The sequence below is a fragment of the Sciurus carolinensis genome, chromosome 9, assembly GCF_902686445.1.
Source record: "Sciurus carolinensis chromosome 9, mSciCar1.2, whole genome shotgun sequence".
In the NCBI taxonomy this organism is placed as follows: Eukaryota; Metazoa; Chordata; class Mammalia; order Rodentia; family Sciuridae; genus Sciurus; species Sciurus carolinensis.
In genome coordinates this window covers 92,996,113-93,018,171 of record NC_062221.1, presented here as the reverse complement: position 1 = coordinate 93,018,171, position 22,059 = coordinate 92,996,113, and the positions used below count along the sequence as shown (strand labels likewise).

The window sequence follows — 22,059 nt, the reverse complement described above, 5'->3', positions numbered from 1 at the left end:
TCTGTTGGTTGTGATGTAGTATATTGTTGTGTGTGTGTGTTTCTGTTTTGTGGTGCTGGGGATTGAACTCAGGGTCTTGCACATGCTAAACAAGTGTTCCACCACTGAGCTACACACCCAGTCCCTCATTGTGGTTATTGACTTGCATTTCCTTGATGGTTAATGATTTTGCGCCTTTTTTCATGTGTTCATTGGCTATTTATTTTCTTTGGAGAAAAGTCTAACCAAAGAACAACCGTACAGAACAGAAACATGCCTATTCAGCCAATGGTTCCTGTAGTTTCAAATGAAAATGGACTAGGAAGAGTATGTTTAGGTTATATTTTAAAAGCTCCCCAAGTGATTATGATGCATACCAGGATGGAGAAACTCTATGCTACCTTGAAGTTATACTACTTTATATAAGGAAGACAGAACTAAAGATGCCAAAGTCAAGGCCAAGATCATAGCAGAGCCAAAATTGAGATTCCTTTATAGAACTTACTCTGTCATGCTGGGTTTATCAATTGCCTATATTTTAGTACTTCTCATGGACATCTCTTGGTGTAACTGAGCTAGCAGTAATATGGGACATGATGTCCCAGCTTCGTCTCTAGAGTGGTGATGGTAGTGGTCGTAGGAGTAAGGAAGAGGGACTTCTACATTGAGCTGTGTAACACTGTCTTGTCAGGTTCCTCCAGTTTCTTTTTCCATGAGTTCACTGTAACACAGTACTCTAGCCATTGTCAGTATTAAGGTCCCTGAAAAGAACACTGAGCCCTACAGAACTCTGCCTGAAGAACTTGATTCCCTTACTATAGATTCAGATGTAAGATGGGTAGAAATCTATCAAGCACAGTGCCTTGCAGTAGAGAGTGCCTTGCAGTAACTTTTAAGTAAATAGATGCTATTGCAATGGAACACTCCCAGAGACTGACTTTTTCAGAAGACGAGATCATGAGCTATGCAATTGTTCCTTTAGTTTATGCTCCTTACTTCTGTTTCTTTGTTATACCTTAGCTTTGTATTTATATGGTAAGGGTAATGTTCATACTAAGGGAGGAGATAATCTTGCCAGTATGAATCCAGTTCTGTCTCTGGACACCTGAATTGCCAACCTAGAACTTTCTCTCTAAAGCTTATGGGCTCCCTTCGGTATCAAAAAGTTGTGTGTTACGAGTCATGCCAGAATCTGTCAGTAAACTCGGGTCTTAGGTTTGTACAAATTATTTTTGTTTATTCCCCCTTGTAGAATTTTTAATTTTTAAAATTATTTTATTTTCATAGTGTTGGGAATTGAACACAGGCCCTTGCATGCCAGACAAGAACTCTATCCACTGAATTATATTTTAAAATATTCTCTATCAATGTTATAATGTTAAAACTGACATTAATTTAATTAACGTTTTTACAGGAAACCTTTTACCTTGTTTCATTTTCTTTGCAGTCTGCTTTTTTAGAGACTGTTCCCCTGCTGAAATGCCACACATGTTGATATAAATTATGCTTATGGAAGGGGGCAGAATGGCGTAATGATTTTAATGCTCAGTTTTTGTGTCTTAAGTCTTAGCTCTATTACTCTTTATCTACCTGGCCTTTGGTTTGTCACTTGTCCCTGTTAAATCTCATCTGTAAAATGGATGTATATTTCATAATTTGTTTGTGAATATAAAATAAAATAACTTTGTAAAATGCTTACTGCAGTGTTTGGAATAAGATAGGCTTCTATAGCTTCTATAAATACTGATTTTTTATTATGATGATCTGTACTTTAAACTATTTGAGTATTTTTGTTAATTTCAGTAGATAACATTCTTGCCTCATTCCCTTGTGACTAGTTGATTGCATCTCAGAGCAAAAACTGGAGTAAAGTTTATAATTTGTGGCAGAAGCCTACTGGTTCAAATGAAGTTTAACTTAATTATCACATGGTTCACAGTAATATCACACTTTAACCAATAAGACTGTGTGGAAGTAAATGTGTTTGCAGTACTTTTTGGTTTTAACTGTAGTATTTAAAAATAATACTCTTCATGTATTCAGTAAGATCATATAACCAAAAAAAAAAAATCTTTCAAGATAAACTTTTTTTTAAATATGTTTAGTTGTCAGTGGACCTTTATTTTATTTATTCATTTATTTACATGTGGTGATGAGACATGAACCCAGTGCCTCACATATGCTAGGCAAGTGCTCTACCACTGAACTGTAACCTCAGTTAAGTTTTTTTTTTTTTTTTTTTTTTTTTGGTACTGGGAATTGAGCTCAGGGGCACTTAACCAGTGAGCCACATCCCCAGCCCTTTTTGTATTTTTTTAGAGACTGGGCCTTGCTGAGTTGTTTAGGGTCTTACTAAGTTGCTGAGACTGCCTTTGGACTTGCGATCCTCCTGCCTTGGCCTCCCAAGCCTCTGGGATTATAGCTGTGCCTGGCTCAGTTAAGTTTTGAGGTATTAGAAACATAAATGCTAGAATGAGCTAATGTAAAGACAGTCTTTAACAAATCTAGACACAAAATATTTTCTAAGAATACTTCTTAATGTGGAAAGGCTTCTGAGTTTGGAGTCAGATACTGAGTGTGGGAGGAAGAAGCAGTTGTGCTTCCTGAAGGATAGCCCAGTCCACAGACCTGATCTGGATCTGCTGAAGAGGGTTGTCTTCTTTGAGCTCAGATGCTTGGGTACCTGAGTGAGAGGATGATACTATTTGGATCAGGGTTGGAGGGCTGGAGATGTAGCTCAATGGTAGAGCACTTGCCTAGCCATGCACAAGGTGCACAGGGTTCAATCCCCAGCACCACCAATAAAAAGTCATATCAGGGTGTCATGATCTTGGGCAGAGGTGCCTACTTAAAAACTAGACTGATATACTTACTTGAAATAATGACCACAAACTCAAGGGAATCCATGGCCTAGACTGCATTTTCTAGGCCCTTTGTAATTATCTCTACTTTTGAAATAATTTCTAGTTTTGAAGAATCTTGCATTGGAATGTGATCTTTATTTGAAAAAGGCACTGTAATAATTAAAATGGTAGAATATGTATTTGGAACCTTTAAAACATTGTTCATGTTCAACTTTCCTATTTTACTCTCACAATAACCCCTGAAGGACAGTTATTAAATAGGATGAATATTTGGTGTCTTCTGTAATTCATTCTGAGCACTTGGTACCTAGGCTGCCTTGACAGTTTCTAAGACTTCAGTTTATTATTCTGAAATGTTTATCTGTGGTCATTTCAGACTTCACCATTACTAAAGGAAATTCCTAATGGAGTATATGCACTTCGTTGGAGCTTACCTAAAACCTCTCTAGGAGTTTCCTTTTTTACTTGTTAGGGAAGCAAGGGCAAAATTTCTTCAAGACTACAGACCTTTTGAGATTCTGACTTTATCACAATAACCTAAGTGCTATTTCAGTGATTCCTATAGTCCTCTCACTTGAGTGCTACCTGGGTTCACCTGGAGAGAATCTCCCTAAAGTGACTGTTGAACTGCTGTGAACTTTTGTCATGTCAGGCATATTGAGGTTTTGTCATGTCAGGCAGCTGAACTCTGGTTCTGTCAGGTAGGCTTGCTACAGATGCTGTGTTGTTCAGATATTCTGGGGTTAGGGAGAGGAGGTGGGTCTTGCAGTACTGATTACTGATGTGATCATTTCATACCTATTAATGCAAAAAACATCTTTTGTCTTCTAGGGATTGTTCCCTGAAGGGAAGACCATTTCATCTCTTCCGATTACTCATCCAGTACCATGAGCCTGAGCTTTGTTCTTTTCTTGATACAAAGAAAATTACTCCAGACTCCTATGCACTCAACTGGGTAATAAAGTGAAAGTAGGAACACTTAATGAAAAATAGTTTATATAAAACTATAGTGAGGTAGTATTTTTTTCAAGGAAAAATTATAGATAATTATTACCTAAACCAAATAAATTATTAGCACTTCATTATAACTTTCTTTGCTATTTACTTTTGTTAGTTCAGATTATTTGATATGAAGTTTAGCGTTTTTGTTTTATACATATGCAGAAATATAACTATGTATTTAGTTTAAATGCATATCATGTATTAATTTATATCTATACTCATACTAATAGCAATGTATTTAATACATATTTTCACAAATATATGCATATAATATATGTAAACATATTATTTACATCAGTTCAATTAAAAACCTTATATGTCTTAGCTAGGTGCATGGTGCATGCCTGTAATCCCAGCAGCTCCAGAGGCTGGGGCAGGGGCATTGCAAGGTCAAAATCAGCCTCAGCAACTCAGCAATATCCTATCTCAAAATAAAATATAAAAAGGTCTGAGTGGGACTGGGCTTGTAGCCCAGTGGTAGAGCATTTGCCTAGCACATGTGAGGCACTGGGTTCGATCCTCAGCACCACATAAAAATAAATAAATAAAATAAAGGTATTATGTCCATCTACAATTAAAAATTTTAAAAGGGAGGTGCTGAGGATGTCGCTCAGTGGTTAAGTGCCCCTGGATTCAATCCCTGATATAAAAACAAACAAACAAAAAACTTAAATGTATTTAAACTATTTATAGTGTATGTAAGGACTGGTAAACAGTCACAAGGAAAATTACTTAAGATTATCAAATTGTTAGTGTGAAACAATGTGAAAGTAAATTCAGTGCTCCATTCTTGGTTATTGATATTTTCAAAGGGAAGCAAGTGGTTCTCAAACCTTGGTCTTAGGACCTCTTATACTGCTAAAATGTATTGATGATCCATTGTTTATATGGATTATGTTGATGAGAAAGTAAAACTAAGGCATTTTAAATATTCACTTGTTAGTTCATTTAAGAGTAATGATAAATTCATTGCATATTAAAATGACTAGCCTATTTTTAATGGAAAACAGCTATGTTTTCCAAATGAAAATTAGAGTAGTGGCATTGTGTTTTATATTTTTACAAATCTCCTTACTGTTTGGCTAAAACAAAGACAGGTGAATTCATATAACTGTTTCTTTATTCAATCTGTCATGATGTCATGTAGCTCTCAGAGACTTCTGTTGTTCATTTTTGAGGAAATAATTATGAAATAGGCCAATAAAAGTCAACTATTGTTATGAAAATAATTTTGATCTTATAGACTCCCCAGTAAATATAGAGTCTGGGAATTTCCAAGGTCCTCACACTACAATTTGAGAACTGCTCTACTACCTTAAAGATGTTTCTAAAGCAACAAGACTATTAAAAAGTTGAGCATATTCTTCGATCATATCTTAATTAACTCTTCTTTAGGAAGAATCCCATTTTTACCACCTATTAACTATGTGATATGACGCTTAACCTTCTGAACTTCAATTTCCTCAATCTGTGAAATAATAATAATAATAATAATAATAATAATATCTTCTGTCTCAGAAGATGATGGGATGAGTTAGCAACCAGGAAATGGAAATTAGAGAATCTGTTCTTTTAACTTCTGGACTCATTACGTCTCAAACCAACACTACCACTCAGTAGTCTATTCCTTAGTTCTCTCTTGGCCAATGTCTTGTCACTTTAGTTAAAATAGTAAAATACTTACAAAATTGTAGCTTCTCTGGGTTTTCATGTGTTGCTATTAAATCCTCCCAAAGTTCTGCCTGCCTCAGCCTCCTGAGTTGCTGAGATTATAGACATGCACCACCATACCCAACCCAAAGAGTTCATTGTTGCTAGTAGTATCATACTGTGAAATGAAACTGTTTTTTTAATCACAAAAAGGAAGCAGTTTAAAGTAATTCCTAAATCAAGAGAAACCATAATTGTAAGCAATGCAATGGTAGTTTTAGTTGAGCTGAATTTAAAGATAACTGTATATTACTATTCTCTTTCTATTTATGTCTTCTAATCTGTATTTGTAATAATAATTTTTCAAACAACAAAACAAATTAGCATTTTGTACTTTAAAAGCCCTGTGGTCAAGTGTAATGGTGATTACGTGGGCTATGGAGTCTAGGCCTTTTTCCTAGTCCCAACACTACCACTCACTAGCTCTGTAAGTTTGGAAAAGTTGTTTCATCCAAACCTAGTGCCTGTAAAATGGAAAAAAAATGACTACTTTACAAGCCTGTTTTGAGAATTTAGAAGTAAGAATGTGACTGTAGTTTAGTATCTAGCACAAAAGTATGTGCTAAATATATGTGTTCCCATAAGCTCCCTTTAGCTATTAAAGATTTTTATAAATAATCCTTTAGATGGAATTGTTTCTGAATCTAATGAAAATTTAGTAACCTAAAAATATTACTGAATTCATGCAATTTAAAACACAATTGAGCTGTAGAAATACTTATAAATTAACTTTTTTATTTGATATATACAACCACAGAGCTGTAATCTACTAAATGATATGAATTTTATCTCATCTATTTGAAATGATTTACAAATAAACTTTGGAAACAAATCACATTTATATTCCTGTTAAAATTACATTAGGTGCTTTTAAGTTCTATGTTTGAACCTCACTATTTTTTATAAGTTAAATACTGTACTGTAATTAATAATTTTGCTAGTTTCCCTTACAGAGCTTGATAGATAATTATACTATTTATTATGCTAAGGCAAATAAATGTACATTAATTACTTTGGATATTCTAGATTAATTATCTCTCTTTTCATAACAGTGGTAGGAGATGGATAATAGTTTTCTTTTTTTAAAAGCCGAAGTAGAAATGGAAGCTTTAAAGAGGTTAAGTGATGTGCTCTAACTCACACAGCTATTAAGGTGGCCCATTGTCCCTTGAACATACATGTCCTGCCTTTGGATTTCATATAGTAAAATTAAGGCACACATTAAATATCAGGTGCAGATAATTCAATGTAATATTACTTATTCATTTGCTGCAGTATTTTTAAAAGAACAATTCAGCTCCAGTGGTTTATGTCTTATATTGCATTTCCTGATTACAGCTTGGAAGCCTTTTTGCATGTTACTGTTCCATTGAAGTCACTCAAGCAATATGGGATGGATATCTACAACAAGCAGATCCATTTTTTATTTATTTTTTAATGTTAATTATCCTTGTGAATGCAAAGTAAGTATCAAATTGGTTAGATCTCCCCCCCTTTTTCTCAGGGTGCTCTGTTAATATTTGACTCAAATTCATTTGATTCCCTCTTATAGAGAAGTTATTTTGACACAAGAGTCAGACATCAAAGAAGAAGTTATTCGTAAGTATTATTTAATGTGGAGACAATATTTATGGTCACTTAATCTCTCTGAAACTCTGTTTCCTCATCCATAAATTTGGGAGATTAGGCTAGAGCACTCTCTAGTTAGAGATCTTAAAGACTGTTTTACCTCATTTTGTCATTCTCATTCATTCTGTAATATATTTTCAGTCTTTTTCCATATACTATTTCTTTGGTTTCAGTATTCAAATAGAATGTCCCTGTCTCTCCTTCCCCAACCCTTCGTTAGTGTACCTTTCAGTACTCAGTTTACAGTCTCCATTGTGAAACCTGGTTTTCCTGTTGGGTTCTCCCTACATTAGCACCCATACAAAGATAGTCACTTCTCTTTTTTTCCTGGTATTTGGTACTATATATATGTTTATCTTACATTTTTATGATTTATTTTTATTTTCTTATATAAGTTGAAGTAATGACTTATTCATATTTAAGGGCCTTGACATTTTATATGTGTTTGTTGAATAAATCAGAGAATTCTAATTAAGGCTAATGAATTTGATTTAATTGTCTTACTATCCTTCACTTATAGAATTACATCAACAGTTTAAGCTCCTTTAGGGAAATTAATTTTTCCACAAGCAGCTTTAAAAGCATTACTGTTGAAATTCCGTTTATGTAGTATTTATTATGTTGATGCTCCTTTAGCTTTGAACTTGAATATTACTAATTGTTGTATTTTTCAGTTTATTAAATATTGCCATATCTGTAATCACATTTTAGAATTCTTGGAAAATACTCCATCCAGTTTGAATCTAGAAGATATAGAAGACCTTTTCTCTCTGGCACAGTATTATTGCAGTAAAACACCAGCTTCTTTCAGGAAGGTAAAAGATAAGAAATGACCTACTCTTTTGATTTCACATTTTGTACACTTATTATTTATTTTGTATCCACTTCAACAAAAATCCTCTAAATTCTTTTCTTTTTACATAGCATTTTGTGGATTTTTCACTGTAAATATGAAGAAATAGATTTAAAAAGATAGTGGAAACCATGTTACCTTTGCTCTAGAGATTATTAGTTATTTCTGACCATGAGAAAATTAACTGACATATTTCTTATATTAGTGGTTTTGTGACTTCAAAATTTGTAATACAAAAATCCGACGGAGTCAGATATAGTTATGCCTTTTTCTGGAGTTTAGCCTTGGACAACTTTAGCAATACAGAGCTGTTTTTTAAACAGTTAGTCATTTAGTCCTTAAGAGACCTAGACTAATAAATAAGTGCTTTTAATAAAAGGCCAAAAAACTAAAGTAAAATAAAAAATAAAGGACACCAGATTAGAAGCACACAGGCTTGTCAGTGATCTCAGTGGCATATGAAATTATTGATGTCTTTTTTTTTTCTTTTTCTTAAGCATTCTGCCACATAATTCCCAGTAGTGGTCAGCATGTCACTAAAATGAGGTTAAATTATGTTCAGTATATTGTGTCTCAGATGGCAGGTACAGTTAACTGTTAACCTTTTGAGAACATTTCCTCAAGCATAATCTGTTAAAATATTAATTCTAGGGACTAATTTAAGCTATTTTAATAATTTCCTTATGTAGATCATTTAATTTCCAACAATCTTGGGTAAGTCAGGTGATCGAATAGTGGCTTAACATACTGGGTGAAAAAGAAATCTTACTCTTTTTCAGTGAGAGTAAACATAGTAAATAATCCACACTAGTAGTTGAAAATTAGACCATACTACATTATTGTATTACATAATTTATGCTATTTCTCTCAGATTTCTTGTTTTTATTACATGAAGACATGAAAAGTAATGAGCAAACATTAAAATTTTTCCCCGTGCTGGGGCTTGAACTTAGGACCTCACGCATGCTAGGCAAGCATTCTACCCCTGAGCTATATCCCCTACTCCTAAAATTTAATATTTAACTCTGGGTCAAAGTATAGAAAAGCTATGTAGAACATTTTTTCTTAAGTCTTTGATTCTGTGTGAATCTAGCAGGGACTTTGTGATCTTTTTGTATCTTTTAGCCTGTAAGATTTGAGAACATATAATGATAAGTTTTAAAAATCATAGGACTCAAGTTTGTTACATAATTATTTCACATATTATCTTGGTTTAATAAGACTAGGAAGAAATTTTGATGTTGATTTTTCTTGATAGTGTTTAAAAATTTCTCTTTGAATAGGATAATCATCATCTCTTTGGTAGTACTTTGTTGGGAATTAAGGATGATGATGCAGATCTGAGTCAGGCTCTTTGTCTGGCCATTTCAGTGTCAGAGATCCTTCAAGCAAATCAGCTGCAGGGGGTAAGTAAAGGAAATCCATTTGTCAGCTTACTCTGCCTTTTATTTTTTTTATTGGTTCTTTTTAGTTATACATGACAGTAGAATTCACTTTGATAAAATTATACAAGCATGAAATATATCTTATTCTAGTTAAGATTCCATTCTTGTCCCTGTATATCATGATGGGATTTACTGTGATACTTTCATATATGTACATAGGAAAATTGTCAGATTCATTCCACTGTCTTGTCTTTTCCTATCCCAACTCCCTTCCCTCTATTCTCCATTATCTAATCTATACTATTCTTCCCCTTACCACTCTCCTTTATTGTGGGTTAGCCTGCACATATCAGAGAGAACATTTGACCTTTGGCTTTCTGGAACTGACTAATTTCACTTGGCATCATAGTCTCCAGATCCATCCATTTACTGGCAAATGTCATAAAGTTATTCTTTATGGCTGAGTAATATTCCGTTATGTATTTATACCACATTTTCTTTATCCATTCATCTTTTGAAGGTCATCTAGGTTGGTTCAATAGCTTAGTTATTGTGAATTGAGCTACTATAAACTGATGTGACTGTGTCACTGTAGAATGTTGATGTTAAGTCCTTTGGGTATATACCAGGGAGTGGGATAACTGGGTCAAATGGTGGTTCCATTCCAAGTTTTTTCAGGAATCTTTACACTGTTTTCCAGAGTAGTTGCACCAATTTTTAGTCCCACCAGCAATGTACTATACCTTTTAAATATGAGGAACTGGGATTGGGGATATAGCTCAGGAGTAGAGCACGTGCTTAACTTGAATGAGGCCTCAGGTTCAATCCCTAGCATCAGAAATAAAGAAGGAAAGAAAGAAAGAACCCACACTTCCTCTTTGTTCATTGATTCCCACAAAATAATTTACTACAACAATATGACTTTCTTAGTATTTTGAATAATTAGTGTGTTGAATCTTCTGTCCAGCTGATCATTTTTTAAACTGCTAGCTTGTCTGCTGTTACAATTGTCAGCAATTTTTTTTGTCACTCCTGACACAAATTTTTATAAATTGCCAAATCCGTTTTCATATTTCAGCAAAGCAACTGATTGTGGCATTGTATAAGAGTGACTTTAGCACTTAATGGTTAAATTCTGGGTCATTATAGAGCTAATTGAATTACATGGTTGAATGCCATAAAGCTAGCAAGTGAAAATTTATGATCATTTGTGGATAACTTTTGGTCCATGATAATTGTAATGAAAATCCAGTGAGCCAATTTGACCAGTAATATTTTTCAGTATGTACTGTTAATCACTTAGTGCCACAGTTAACCTTGGGCATCTGTATTTGGAAGGTGGGATGTATTTCCAAAGTTTGTCAGGAGAGAAAAACAGATACAGGAAGACAGGCCTTTTTCACATCTCAGTTGGACTTCTTGTTGTAATTGTACTATGGTTCAGAATTTTAAAACTAAACATCTCAAATATTTTTTCCACTTTTTTTTTTATTGGTGCATTATAGTTGCACATAATGGTGGGATTTATTGTTCATATTCATACATACACACTATATGACAATATAGTGTGGCCAGTATCATTCCCCAATATTCCTCCTTTTCCTTTCCTCCCTTCCTTTCCTGGTCCCTTTCCTCTAGTCTACAGATTTTCCGTAAATTTTCATGAGATCCCTCCATCTTTCTTTTCCTTTTACCTCTCTAGCTTCACGTATGAGAGAAAATATACGACACTTGACCTTCTGAGCTTGGCTTATTTTGCTTAGCATAATGTTCTCAAGTTCCATCCATTTTTCTGCAAAAGACATAATTTCGTGTTTGTTTTTAGATTGAATAAAACTCCACTGTGTATATAGACCACATTTTCCTTATCTGTCCATCCGGTGATGGTCAGCTAGGTTAGTTCTATCATTTGACTGTTGTGAATTGGGCTGCTATAAACATGGATGTGCATCACATGCTTTTCTTATTAGAACTAATATTATAAAGAAAACATGTATTTCAGGTTAAAGAGATACATATAAACTTTTTCAGTTTAAACTAGCTTTGTAGAACCCTCCCCCATACCCAAGAAAGATATTTAGTTTTTACGTGAATTGAATTGTTGATAAGTTTGTGAACTTATTTGCAAAAATAAGTGTATCTGGATTTGTGTTTACATAATATTTATGTGATATAAATTTATAAAGTCAAATTTCAATATAATTACTTTTATAACTCAAACCAGTATTCCTTTGGGAGACTTTTGAGTCAAAAACAATAAACAGAATTTAAAATTTTGTTCAAAATGAATAAAAGTATTTTTTTATGTCTACAGAAATTGAATCCTCTAATTCTGTGTGAGATTTTTTTTTTCTAATGTAAACTTTCCCCCCCTTTTGTTTACTGTAATTTTGTTACTGTTAAATTGTGGAATGTGAACCTCTTGGCAAATTCCAGTACAGCGAATGTTTTCCTTTTAGGAAGGAGTCCGGTTCTTTGTGGTGGATTGCCGTCCTGCAGAACAATATAATGCCGGGCATTTATCAACTGCTTTCCATTTAGATTCAGATCTGGTTAGTATAAATGCTAGTTAAATTTTTCATAAGAGAAGAAGTAACTTTTTTCTTTATTTCATAAGTTAATATTTATGTCCCAGATTGGGTATGTTTCTTTTTGCTTAAGAAGGAAGTCTCTGCTCTTAGAAGAAATGTTGGTCTCAGATTTACTTTTTACCCAGTACACTCTTTTAGCATCATAAAGGGTAAATGAAAACTGTTAAGTATGGCTTACTGTTGCTTACCATTGTTATGTCAGTAAATTCTAAACCTACTATGAATTACCTGTAGAGCATTTAGCATAGTGCCTTGCACCTGGTAAGTACTCTGTAAATATCAGCTCTTATTATAATGGGTGAGACTTGTAAAAGGTTTTTCCATAAGCCATTTTTTATCATATATACCTATGTATATAACAAACTCATTTTTAATAAGGTTAATATTTGGCATGTGAATTGCTCAGTTATTATAATTACAGTTCTAGAGTCATTGCAATTGAAAGAGTAGATAAGGTAAGTAATTAAACCTTGTCAGAGTGTAGTGTCATTGGTAGAACTGAGACTGACATCATTTAAGTTGTTCTGAGGTCATTAGAGCCTCAGGATTAGGGAAAACAGAGAGTAGTGGGGAAGTAAACCCCATGCTAAATATGCAGTCCACCCTTCTACTTTTCACCTTGTCTAAAGAGAAGTATAGAAGGGCCTAGATGGTTTTGAGAGGAAGCTAACAGAAAATGGATGTAGAAGAACTCAGAGAGTTTTGGACATTGTAAATGAAAAAGGCCATCCTAGCATGTTCGTATCCTTTATGTAAACTCTTTATCTTTCCCTTCCTTGATTTCTCTCTTATGCTTATTTTAAAAATTTATTCCAGTGCTTCATTAATAATTGAATAAAAAGTTTTTCAAAGAACATCCTGAGTTAACCACTGTTATCAGCTTGTTAATCTAAACTTTTAATATGTATTTACCTATTTTTTGTTTTGTTACTTGCTTTTTCTCTTTACCTATTTCTTGGAGATCTTTCCATTTGAGTGTATTTATTTTTACTTTTAATGCTGCATAGTGGTCCATTGTACAGATGTAACATGTTATTATATTATTGATATAATTAATATTATTACCACATAAATATGTACATTTGGGTTATTTTCAGTTTTCTTGTTAAAAAAACAATGCTGCTGTTAATATCCTTATACTTATTGTGTGAACTTGGGCAAATATTTCTGTAAAATAGGTTCTTAAAAGTAAAATTGTTGTGTTGAGGGATATGGGCATATAAATCCTACTAACAACCATTTAATTGCCATTTATTTATTTATTCATTCATTCATTCTTTCATTTAGTAAGAATTTAACTCAGGGGTGTTTTACCACTGAGTTACATCCCCAGCCCTCTTTACTTTTTTTTTTTTTTTTTTTGAGACAGGGTATTGGTAAGTTTCCTAGGCTGGCCTCAAACTTCTTCCTGCCTTAGCCTCTGGAGTTTTTGGGATTACAGGCATGTATCACCACTCCTGGCACCTAATTGCCTTTTAAAAAGGCTGACCTACCTTATATTTCACAACTCTAAATGGGGATTGTTTTATGTCATCAGCATTATTGGAAACTATCAATTTTTTTTTTTTAACCAGAAATGATGGGTGAAAAATAGTGGTAATTATTAGTGGAGTACTCTTTCATCTTTTAAAGAAGTTGCTTTTCTGTATGATCTATCCACTATTTTATTGGATTTTATTGTACTTTTTAATGTAGCACCATTATAATACTTTAAAATTTTTTTTGTAGTTATTGGCATACTTGTTTCCTTGAGGGTAAGAGAGATTTTTTTTTATTCTTGTGTCTCTGGTACCCAAAGTAGTGTTGATAAATAAATGGCTTCTGCTATTTCTGACAGTCCTCTAAGAAATAACACAGATTTGCCCAGTAAACAAAAATAGAGCTGGTTTGACCCATTTTTTAGTCATGGACTCCTCTGCTCAATGTTAAACTCTTTTTGCCTTGATACCTAAACCTACTGTAGGTAGTTGTTTGTTATATAAGAAACAACAAATATTTCTGTAGTAGGGCAGTATTTGTATGTGTGTTTGTATGCACGTGTAATTTAATCTTTCTGTGAATATTCAGCATTTGTTGTAATGTATTATGTATGCATTTAGACATTTATCTTATCCTAGGGATTTTACTTGTAATAGTCTTTTCTTTTTCCATTGTTTTCATGGTGGCCTTTTAAATGTTGACTTTTTTTTCTGGAAAAGTATTTCAACTTTTGCAATTATATATAAAAACACAGACTTGCCAAGTTTTAATTTTTAAAAATTGTCTAGATGCTCCAGAATCCATCCGAGTTTGCACAGTCAGTAAAGTCCTTGCTGGAAGCACAGAAGCAGTCCATTGAGTCCGGCTCCATAGCCGGTGGGGAACACCTCTGTTTTATGGGTAGTGGCAGGGAGGAAGAAGACATGTATATGAACATGGTCCTCGCACACTTTTTACAGGTATGCTGACGTAGATTATTTTATTTTGCTCAGTTATTGCTATCACCTTGCAGAAATTTGCTTAATTTTTAACTTTTATTTATATGGTCAGATTTATCTGTATTTTTCTTCATAGCTTCTTGGTTTTGTGTCTTGCCAAGAATGTTGGTCTTTTCCAGATTTTTTTCACGTTTGTATGATTTGTTTTTTATGTTTTAATTCTTGAACCATCTGGAATTTATTTTGTTTAATAAGTGAGGTAGGGGAGCTGGGGATATAGCTCAGTTGGTAGAAGGCTTGCCTCTCATGCACAGGGCCCTGGGTTCAATCCCCAGCACCTCCAAAAAAGAGGTGAGGTAGGGAATAAATTTTTTTTTCCAGATAGCAAACCAATTACATTAGAAATTTGAATTACCACTTTCTTATTATACCAAATTCCTCTGTGCATCAGGATCTATTTCTGGATTATCCTGTTGTATTCTTTATGGCTTTTTATGCTTTAATAATTTTTACTGTAGCTATATAATTCATTTTCATATTTCCACTTTTCAATTGAATAAATAAAATATACATGCATATTTATTTATGGAATTAGCCATTTATTCTTCTGGTGTTTGATTATTGTCCTCAAAACACCTAATTAGTATTAGTGATTTTTTTTTAATAGGAATCTGGTTTGAGATAATTATTCTAAAGGAAAGGTCCTTGAAAGTATCCTTGAAAAAGAAGGGACAAGGTATTTGACAGGATTTGGGATATTGTGAACTTAAGAAATTGATAAGTGGGAGACCCAAATTCTATAAACTTGTTATAACATAAAGATATTATCATAGGCAATTGCATACTTTGTTTTTGAAAAAATTCTGATTAGCGTTCAAGTTTCCCTGAGTCTTTTCTTTCTTTTTTCTTTTTTTTTTTTGGTACCAGGGTTTGAACTCAGGGGCACTCAACCACTGAGCCACATCTCCAGCCCTATTTTGTATTTTATGTGGAAACAGGGTCTCACTGAGTTGCTTAGCACCTTTCTTTGCTGAGGCTGGCTTTGAACTCGTGATCCTCCTGACTCAGCCTCCAGAACCATTGGAATTATAGGCGAGCGCCACTGTGCCTGGCATCAAGTTTCCCTGATTTTTTAAGATCCAAAAAAGATCTTTTAATTTACAGGTTCCTCATTTCTGATTTTTCCCCTTCCATATATTTGTTAAAAATAACCTCTTTAATTTGTCTTTACATAAGTTTCCTACATTCTGGATTTTGCAAATTACAGTCATATGGTATCATTTTTCAGTCCTGTCTCTGGTTTCTTTTAAGCTGGTAGTTAGAGACATGAACAGATTGTTTTCATGAGGGCAGATGGTACTAGGATAATGGTGTGTGTTTCAGGTGGCAAATACTATCCAGAATTTTTTTTTCTCTTCTTTTGTTTTTTTTGTCATTAGTTAGATCCATTATATTCTTAGTAGTTTATAAAATGGCAGCATTCTGTCATTTCTTTTTCTTAATTAGCTACAGTATTTTTTATGTTACATTTTTATTAAGGATAAAACATTTTTAAATCTTACACTTTCATTACATCCTAAAAACCATTTGTTTAAAATTTGCTTTGACTCTTGCACTATTGGAACTATATTACGAGTAAAATCACAGTCCTGCTCATATCCATGAAGTTGTCCTCTTTTTTTTTTTTTTTTTTTTTTTGCGGTGCTGGGGATCAAACCCAGGGCCTTGGGGCTTGCAAGGCAAGCACTCTACCAACTGAGCTATCTCCCCATCTCCCCGGCCCCTGAAGTTGTCCTCTTTTTCCTATCCTAGCACCAGACCTTATAATAATACACACGTAAATGAATATAAGTCTCCAGGCCAAAGTCCAGAGTGTCAAAGAAAAAATAAAGTCTATATATTGCATTTGTCAATGTTTTAGAACTATCTGAAATTTTATTTGAATTAAATTGCATTTTGGAATAATTTTATCTTTCATTACAGAAAAATAAGGAATATGTGAGTATTGCCAGTGGAGGATTTATGGGTAAGGTTTTAATTTGTTAATTTCTTCACCTCTAGTTTTCAGAGAAAATTATAATGACTGTCAGCAAAGCTTATTTGAAGTAACTAAATTAATTATTGGATAGACTCTTTCTTCAATCATTTACTTTTTCAGAAAAGACACAGCCAGCAGGGCATATGGATAACTAACATAATAGGCAATTGAAATAAGTGAATGTTGGGTGAAGGACTATTTAGGAAAATGTGTTTAATTAACTTGTGTTTCTAAAACATACATATATGTATCTATATGTGCACACATGCACATATACGCATGTACACATGTGTGTATTGTGCTGGGAATCAAACTCGGGGCCTCATGTATGGTAGGCAAGCACTGTGCCACTGAGCTATGTCCCCAGCTCCTCCAAAATATAGTATTATAAAAATATGTGAAAATTTGCCCATATTATTTGCCCCTGTGAAGAAGCAGGATTTGATAGGAGTGGGAAACTAGTTGGAGTAACACTTTTCACAGTATACCCTTTTTAGGTATGTGGTATTTAAGTATTTTATCATATTATTTTTTAACTACCTCAAGGTATTAGCTGGTTAAAAAAATATTGACAGAGGAATAAAATAAATAAATTGATGTTTTCAAATTTGCAGATTAATACCTGGCAATCTAGTATAGTAAAATGATTGCCAAATTTCAAAGTCTTTGCAGGCAAATATTTGAGAATTTATGAAGACATAGGTCAGTATAAAAAGGTTTGAAAAGAGCCTGCCTTATATTAGGAAAAGAGGTATCATAAAAGTATGGAATTATAAATACTAGGGCAAATTAATGATAGGATCAAATCAGTACATGTTGAAAGTAAATAGAATCTTGGGTTTTAGTTATGAGAGTCTTACTAGAAGTAAGTTCTGACCTAAAATAGTTTTATGCTATAATTTGGAGTTTTTGGTAAATTAGGATCTGTTTGCTCTTGAGTCTTTGTTGATATTAATAAGGATTATGATTATCTTCTATATATCATGACCTCATAACTACCTTATGAAGTTCATACCCAGAGTTACCTACAAAGGGATTAATAAGTAGTGTTGAACAAGTGTTGAATTTATGCTCAGTGGTGTTTAATAAGTATCCTGATAACATGATATAGAATTGGTTATTAGGCATATAATTCTCAAAAGTATCTGAAAAGCATTATTTTATAGTAAACTGTAGATTTTAGAAACTTTTTTAAACTCTAATTTTTTTTAACTATCTTTTTATAACTGTTCTTCATTATGGGAAAATTGATTAGTGACTCCTTATGATATAACAAAGCCTTCATAGGTTTTCTGTTGATCCTTTATGTCATAAAATTGTTGAAGAAGTTATCTGTTAATACTGGAGAAATTAGTTTCCAAAGAGGAAAACAAAGACTATATAGTTATCATCACCTTTAGGGACAATTAAAAAAGTTATTTCTGTACAGGGAGCTTTGAAAATGATGAATAGGAGGTTTGCTGTAGCCCAGGATTCTTTATTCCTTTATGGAAGAACTGAAAAGAAATATTCATGATTATGTCCTTTAATCTTTTTTTACTCAGCTGTGACATGTTTATTATATCTGGTAATGAATCTTTCTAGAAGTGTTCATAGTTCAGGTTTTGTTGTGTTTTGTTTTTCTTGTTTAGCACTGCAGCAGCACCTGGCAGACATTAATGTGGATGGACCAGAAAATGGATATGGCCATTGGATTGCTAGTACTTCAGGTTCAAGGAGCAGTATCAATTCTGTTGATGTAAGTGTGTGTGTGGAATATGTCATGAGAGTTTTAATAATTTGCAGTGAAGATTATTTACTGCTAAACTCCCATCATAACAGAAATGATGTAAAAATATTTAAGACGCAAATAATGAGGAGTCATATTTTTGCAAGGTTAATGAAATGATGGAGTAAGCCTGCACAGCTAAGCTAACTAGAACTCTTAAGTGAACTGGTTTCAGGAATCTTAGTTTGGGCCAGCAGTATATTGGGGCTCCTAATGTCTCCTGAACATTATGTCTGTACCCTTCCCCACCAGACTTACATGATTAGAACTTCAGTCTAAATTCACATGTGAGATTGGACTTGCCAAAGGAAGATGGGAAACAATTGCCAGTCCTTTTATATTTGATATTTAGTTATGGAGACGAACATTACTTCAGGGGTTCTGCCATAGTAGATAAATGTGTTTTTCTCTTCTAATTTGGAAATATTTGGGTAATAAGTCTTTTGTGCTTTTTTAGTATCTCACATCAGTTGAATTAGATGTCACTAAATCATTTTCTTAACAAATAAGAGTCACCTATGTAACATTTACTCTTTAAAACAGAAATAGAGAAGTGTAGTACAGGTTTGTGGTTACTAATTTGGACTGCCATACCTGGGTTCAGTTTTCATCTCCATAACTTAACTTTCTTTATGATCTCTAGCAAGATCTTTCAATTATATTTTTTCTATCTATGCAAGAGAGTTGATAATAACAGAACCTTCTTCATAAGGAGGACTTGAAGACAATTTAAGGATTAAATGAAAAAGTGCATATGTAGTACCTTGACCAAACCTTTAATAGTAGTTACTATAAAAATTCAACTTCCTAGATATATTGAGGTTTATCTTCAGCCATACAAATCAAAGCAACTTACTGTCATCTTCAGCAGATAAGTCTTCTTTGAGAATTTTATTTTTACCTTGATCCTCTAGATATGCAAGAGGTCTTTGTTTGAAAAGTTAAATAGTATTCTGTTGTATGGATATATCAATAATTTATTCAGTTGATATCCTGTTGTTGAATATTTACTTTGCTTTTAGTCTTTTTCTACTACAAACACTAATAGTTAATTTTTATAGTGACATATTTGCATATGCCATGATTATTTAATCATAAAAGTAGAATAATTTGATCAAAATATTGCTTATCAAAATCCTTAGAATTATTCTGGATAGTCTTTGTCTTGAAGCTTCTGTCTTCAGCTTTGAAAACACTAATTGAGGCCATTGTAGAAACTACCCTAATGTATTCTATTCAAAAGTACCAAATAATTTCCATAGTCAGTTTAATTAGTTTTGATTTAGGTATGGAATTAGAAACGTGGTCTTTTGTGTAGTTAATAACTTATTTATGCTAAAAATAAAAGTAAAATATGTTCACTGTAGCATCATATGTAAATGAGAAAAGTATAAAGAAGAAAAAATCACCTGTAATTGTCAGGGATAATCACCTTTCATATTTTGAAATAATTCCATCAGTTTTTTGTTATATATGTGTATTTATTTTTATATGTGTATATTAATATTTTATTTTAAAACTCTTAACCGTTTATATAGTTTTATTTTCTTTTCACTAAATATATAAATATTTTCTAGCATTTTAAAACGTTTTGAAGTGTCATAAAACAATACCTAAATCTTTTGGCACTTTCTAATTGTTTCTTTTCTATAAATTCTGAAGAGGAATTAATGGACAAAAGATTGGATCACTTAAATGTTTGACAACCATTATCATATTGCTCTCTAGGGTATATATGAGCTATTCCGTGAAAGGATACAAAATTATACTCGCACTTATTTACATTAAGTATATCAGAATAACCTTTCTTCCAAAATTAAAAGCCTAAATGGGGATGTTTTAAAAAGCAAAAATATACAAGGAATAAATGTTTAAACAGTTAGCATCATAAATACTAGTTTGATTATACTTTTTATTATTTTTGTAGACTAGTCTGAATTAGAGATCAGTAACTTTTTTAAAAAATTTTTTTGTTGTTGATGGACCTTTATTTTATTCATTTATTTATATGTGGTGCTGAGAATCGAACCCAGTGCCTCACACATGCTAGGCTCTACCACTGAACCACAACCCTAGCCCTATAACTTTATTTCTTACAGAGTAGAAGAGGTGATTTCAAACTCCATACACACATGTATTGCAATTATATTCTAATTTTCCTTTATTCTTTACATTTTAAAAATAGTTTCACCTAGTAATTAGTTTGCTAGTGTTGCCATAACAAAATAATACAGACTAGGTAGTTAAAACAACAGAATTTATTTCGTTATAGTTTGGGAGGCTAAAAGTCTAAGATTGAGGTGTTGGCAATTTTGATTTATAATAAGTCCTTTCTCCTTGGCTTGTGGATGGCCACCATGCCCCCATGTCATCATGTGGCCATTTCGCTGTGCATGTATCCCCATGCCTTTCCTTCTTATAAGGATTGGATTAGGGGCCCACCTTGACATGATCTAACCATAATTACTTCTTATAAGCCCATCTTTAAATATAATCACATTCCAGCATGTACTAGGAGTTAGGTCTTCGACTTGTAAATTGGTGGTGATATAATTCAGTCCATAACATGTGGATAATCTTTAGCAGTAATATGTCTGCTGATTGTTTGGAGAGCAGTTAATCCATCTGTGTTCTTGTTCCTCAGGGTGAATCTTCTAATGGCTCAAATGATAGAGGAATGAAATCTTTAGTAAGTAAAATGACTGTGGCTTTGAAGACAAAATCGGTTAATGTCAGGGAAAAAGTTATCAGTTTTATTGAGAATACATCGACTCCTGTGGACCGGTGAGTTTGTTAAATAGTGTGACTTTATGAGTAAAACTAAAGAGATGTGCCTTACTGTGAGTTAATGTTAATTGAATAGAAAGTGTTCTAGAAAAGAATCAAAAAGTGTATTTTCTGTCAGATTATTTCATAGTGTTCACTATAATTATAGGAATGTACTTTATTGTTATAAAATTTGACTATAAAGATTCTTTTCTCCTTTTCCACTGCAAAGAATAAGATGCAAATATGGAATCTGCCCCTTTTGCTATTCATTAAAAAACTAAGTTTCCCTATATGTATTACAATTAAATTGTAGCTGCTTCCCAAATAGCAAATGAATGGGCCTCATCTCCGAAATGCAGTGGTCTATAACAGGAACTTCTTCCTCTGCTCCAGGAATTTAAAACCGAGACAATTTGGTTATACTAAATACAGCAGAATCCCACTTTTTTAAGTTCAGATCTTCATACAATTTTGTTCACAAGTATAAGCAAACTTCATTTTTCCAGTGACAAATAGGAAACATGACTAACAATTGATAAGCTAGTTTTAGGATGTCTGTTAAACTACTTCTCATTATTAATGTATGTGAGTTTTTATTTTTCCATGTGTTAGTCTAATTGATCATTCCTTGTTCCTATACTAAAACTAACCTTTTAACAGAGTTTGCTTCTAGGCAAGCCTGATTTTGGAAATGTGTTATAGTATTTAATTTCATTCTTGTATCTTATAGTATTCTAGGAACATTGAAATATTTGACTTTAGGAACTGAATGTCAGGAATTTGTTCTTTGTCCCTTTATTAAGGATAGTACCTATGCATACAAAAGTATACTTATTCCCTTTTTGTACATAGCAAAAAAATAGTGGGGGGGTTTGCTAATCCAAAAATTGTACCTTATCTAATAGTCCACTGATAATTGTTCAAACATGTTATCAGTCCTGATAGATGTTTGCTCAATAAAGTTTTATCTGCTCTATAAAATCTCTTTTGGTGTTTTTGAATTACAGTACTATTATTACAACATTTTGCAGCATGAACAATTAAAATTTTATTT

At 33.0% G+C, this 22,059-nt stretch overlaps 1 protein-coding gene across 2 annotated transcripts in view; it reads left to right on the top strand.

The window, feature by feature from the left end:
* Tbc1d23 (TBC1 domain family member 23) overlaps positions 1 to 22,059 on the top strand; it is a 61,038-nt gene that overhangs the window by 26,749 nt on the left and 12,230 nt on the right. For both annotated transcript variants that reach the window (XM_047564490.1, XM_047564489.1), the window contains exons 5-14: positions 3,675 to 3,798; positions 6,894 to 7,018; positions 7,108 to 7,154; positions 7,896 to 7,999; positions 9,321 to 9,443; positions 11,882 to 11,974; positions 14,281 to 14,451; positions 16,414 to 16,456; positions 18,100 to 18,206; positions 20,881 to 21,020. In XM_047564490.1, coding sequence (XP_047420446.1) covers positions 3,675 to 3,798; positions 6,894 to 7,018; positions 7,108 to 7,154; positions 7,896 to 7,999; positions 9,321 to 9,443; positions 11,882 to 11,974; positions 14,281 to 14,451; positions 16,414 to 16,456; positions 18,100 to 18,206; positions 20,881 to 21,020 — 1,077 coding nt within the window. The remainder of the gene's footprint in view (positions 1 to 3,674; positions 3,799 to 6,893; positions 7,019 to 7,107; positions 7,155 to 7,895; positions 8,000 to 9,320; positions 9,444 to 11,881; positions 11,975 to 14,280; positions 14,452 to 16,413; positions 16,457 to 18,099; positions 18,207 to 20,880; positions 21,021 to 22,059) is intronic.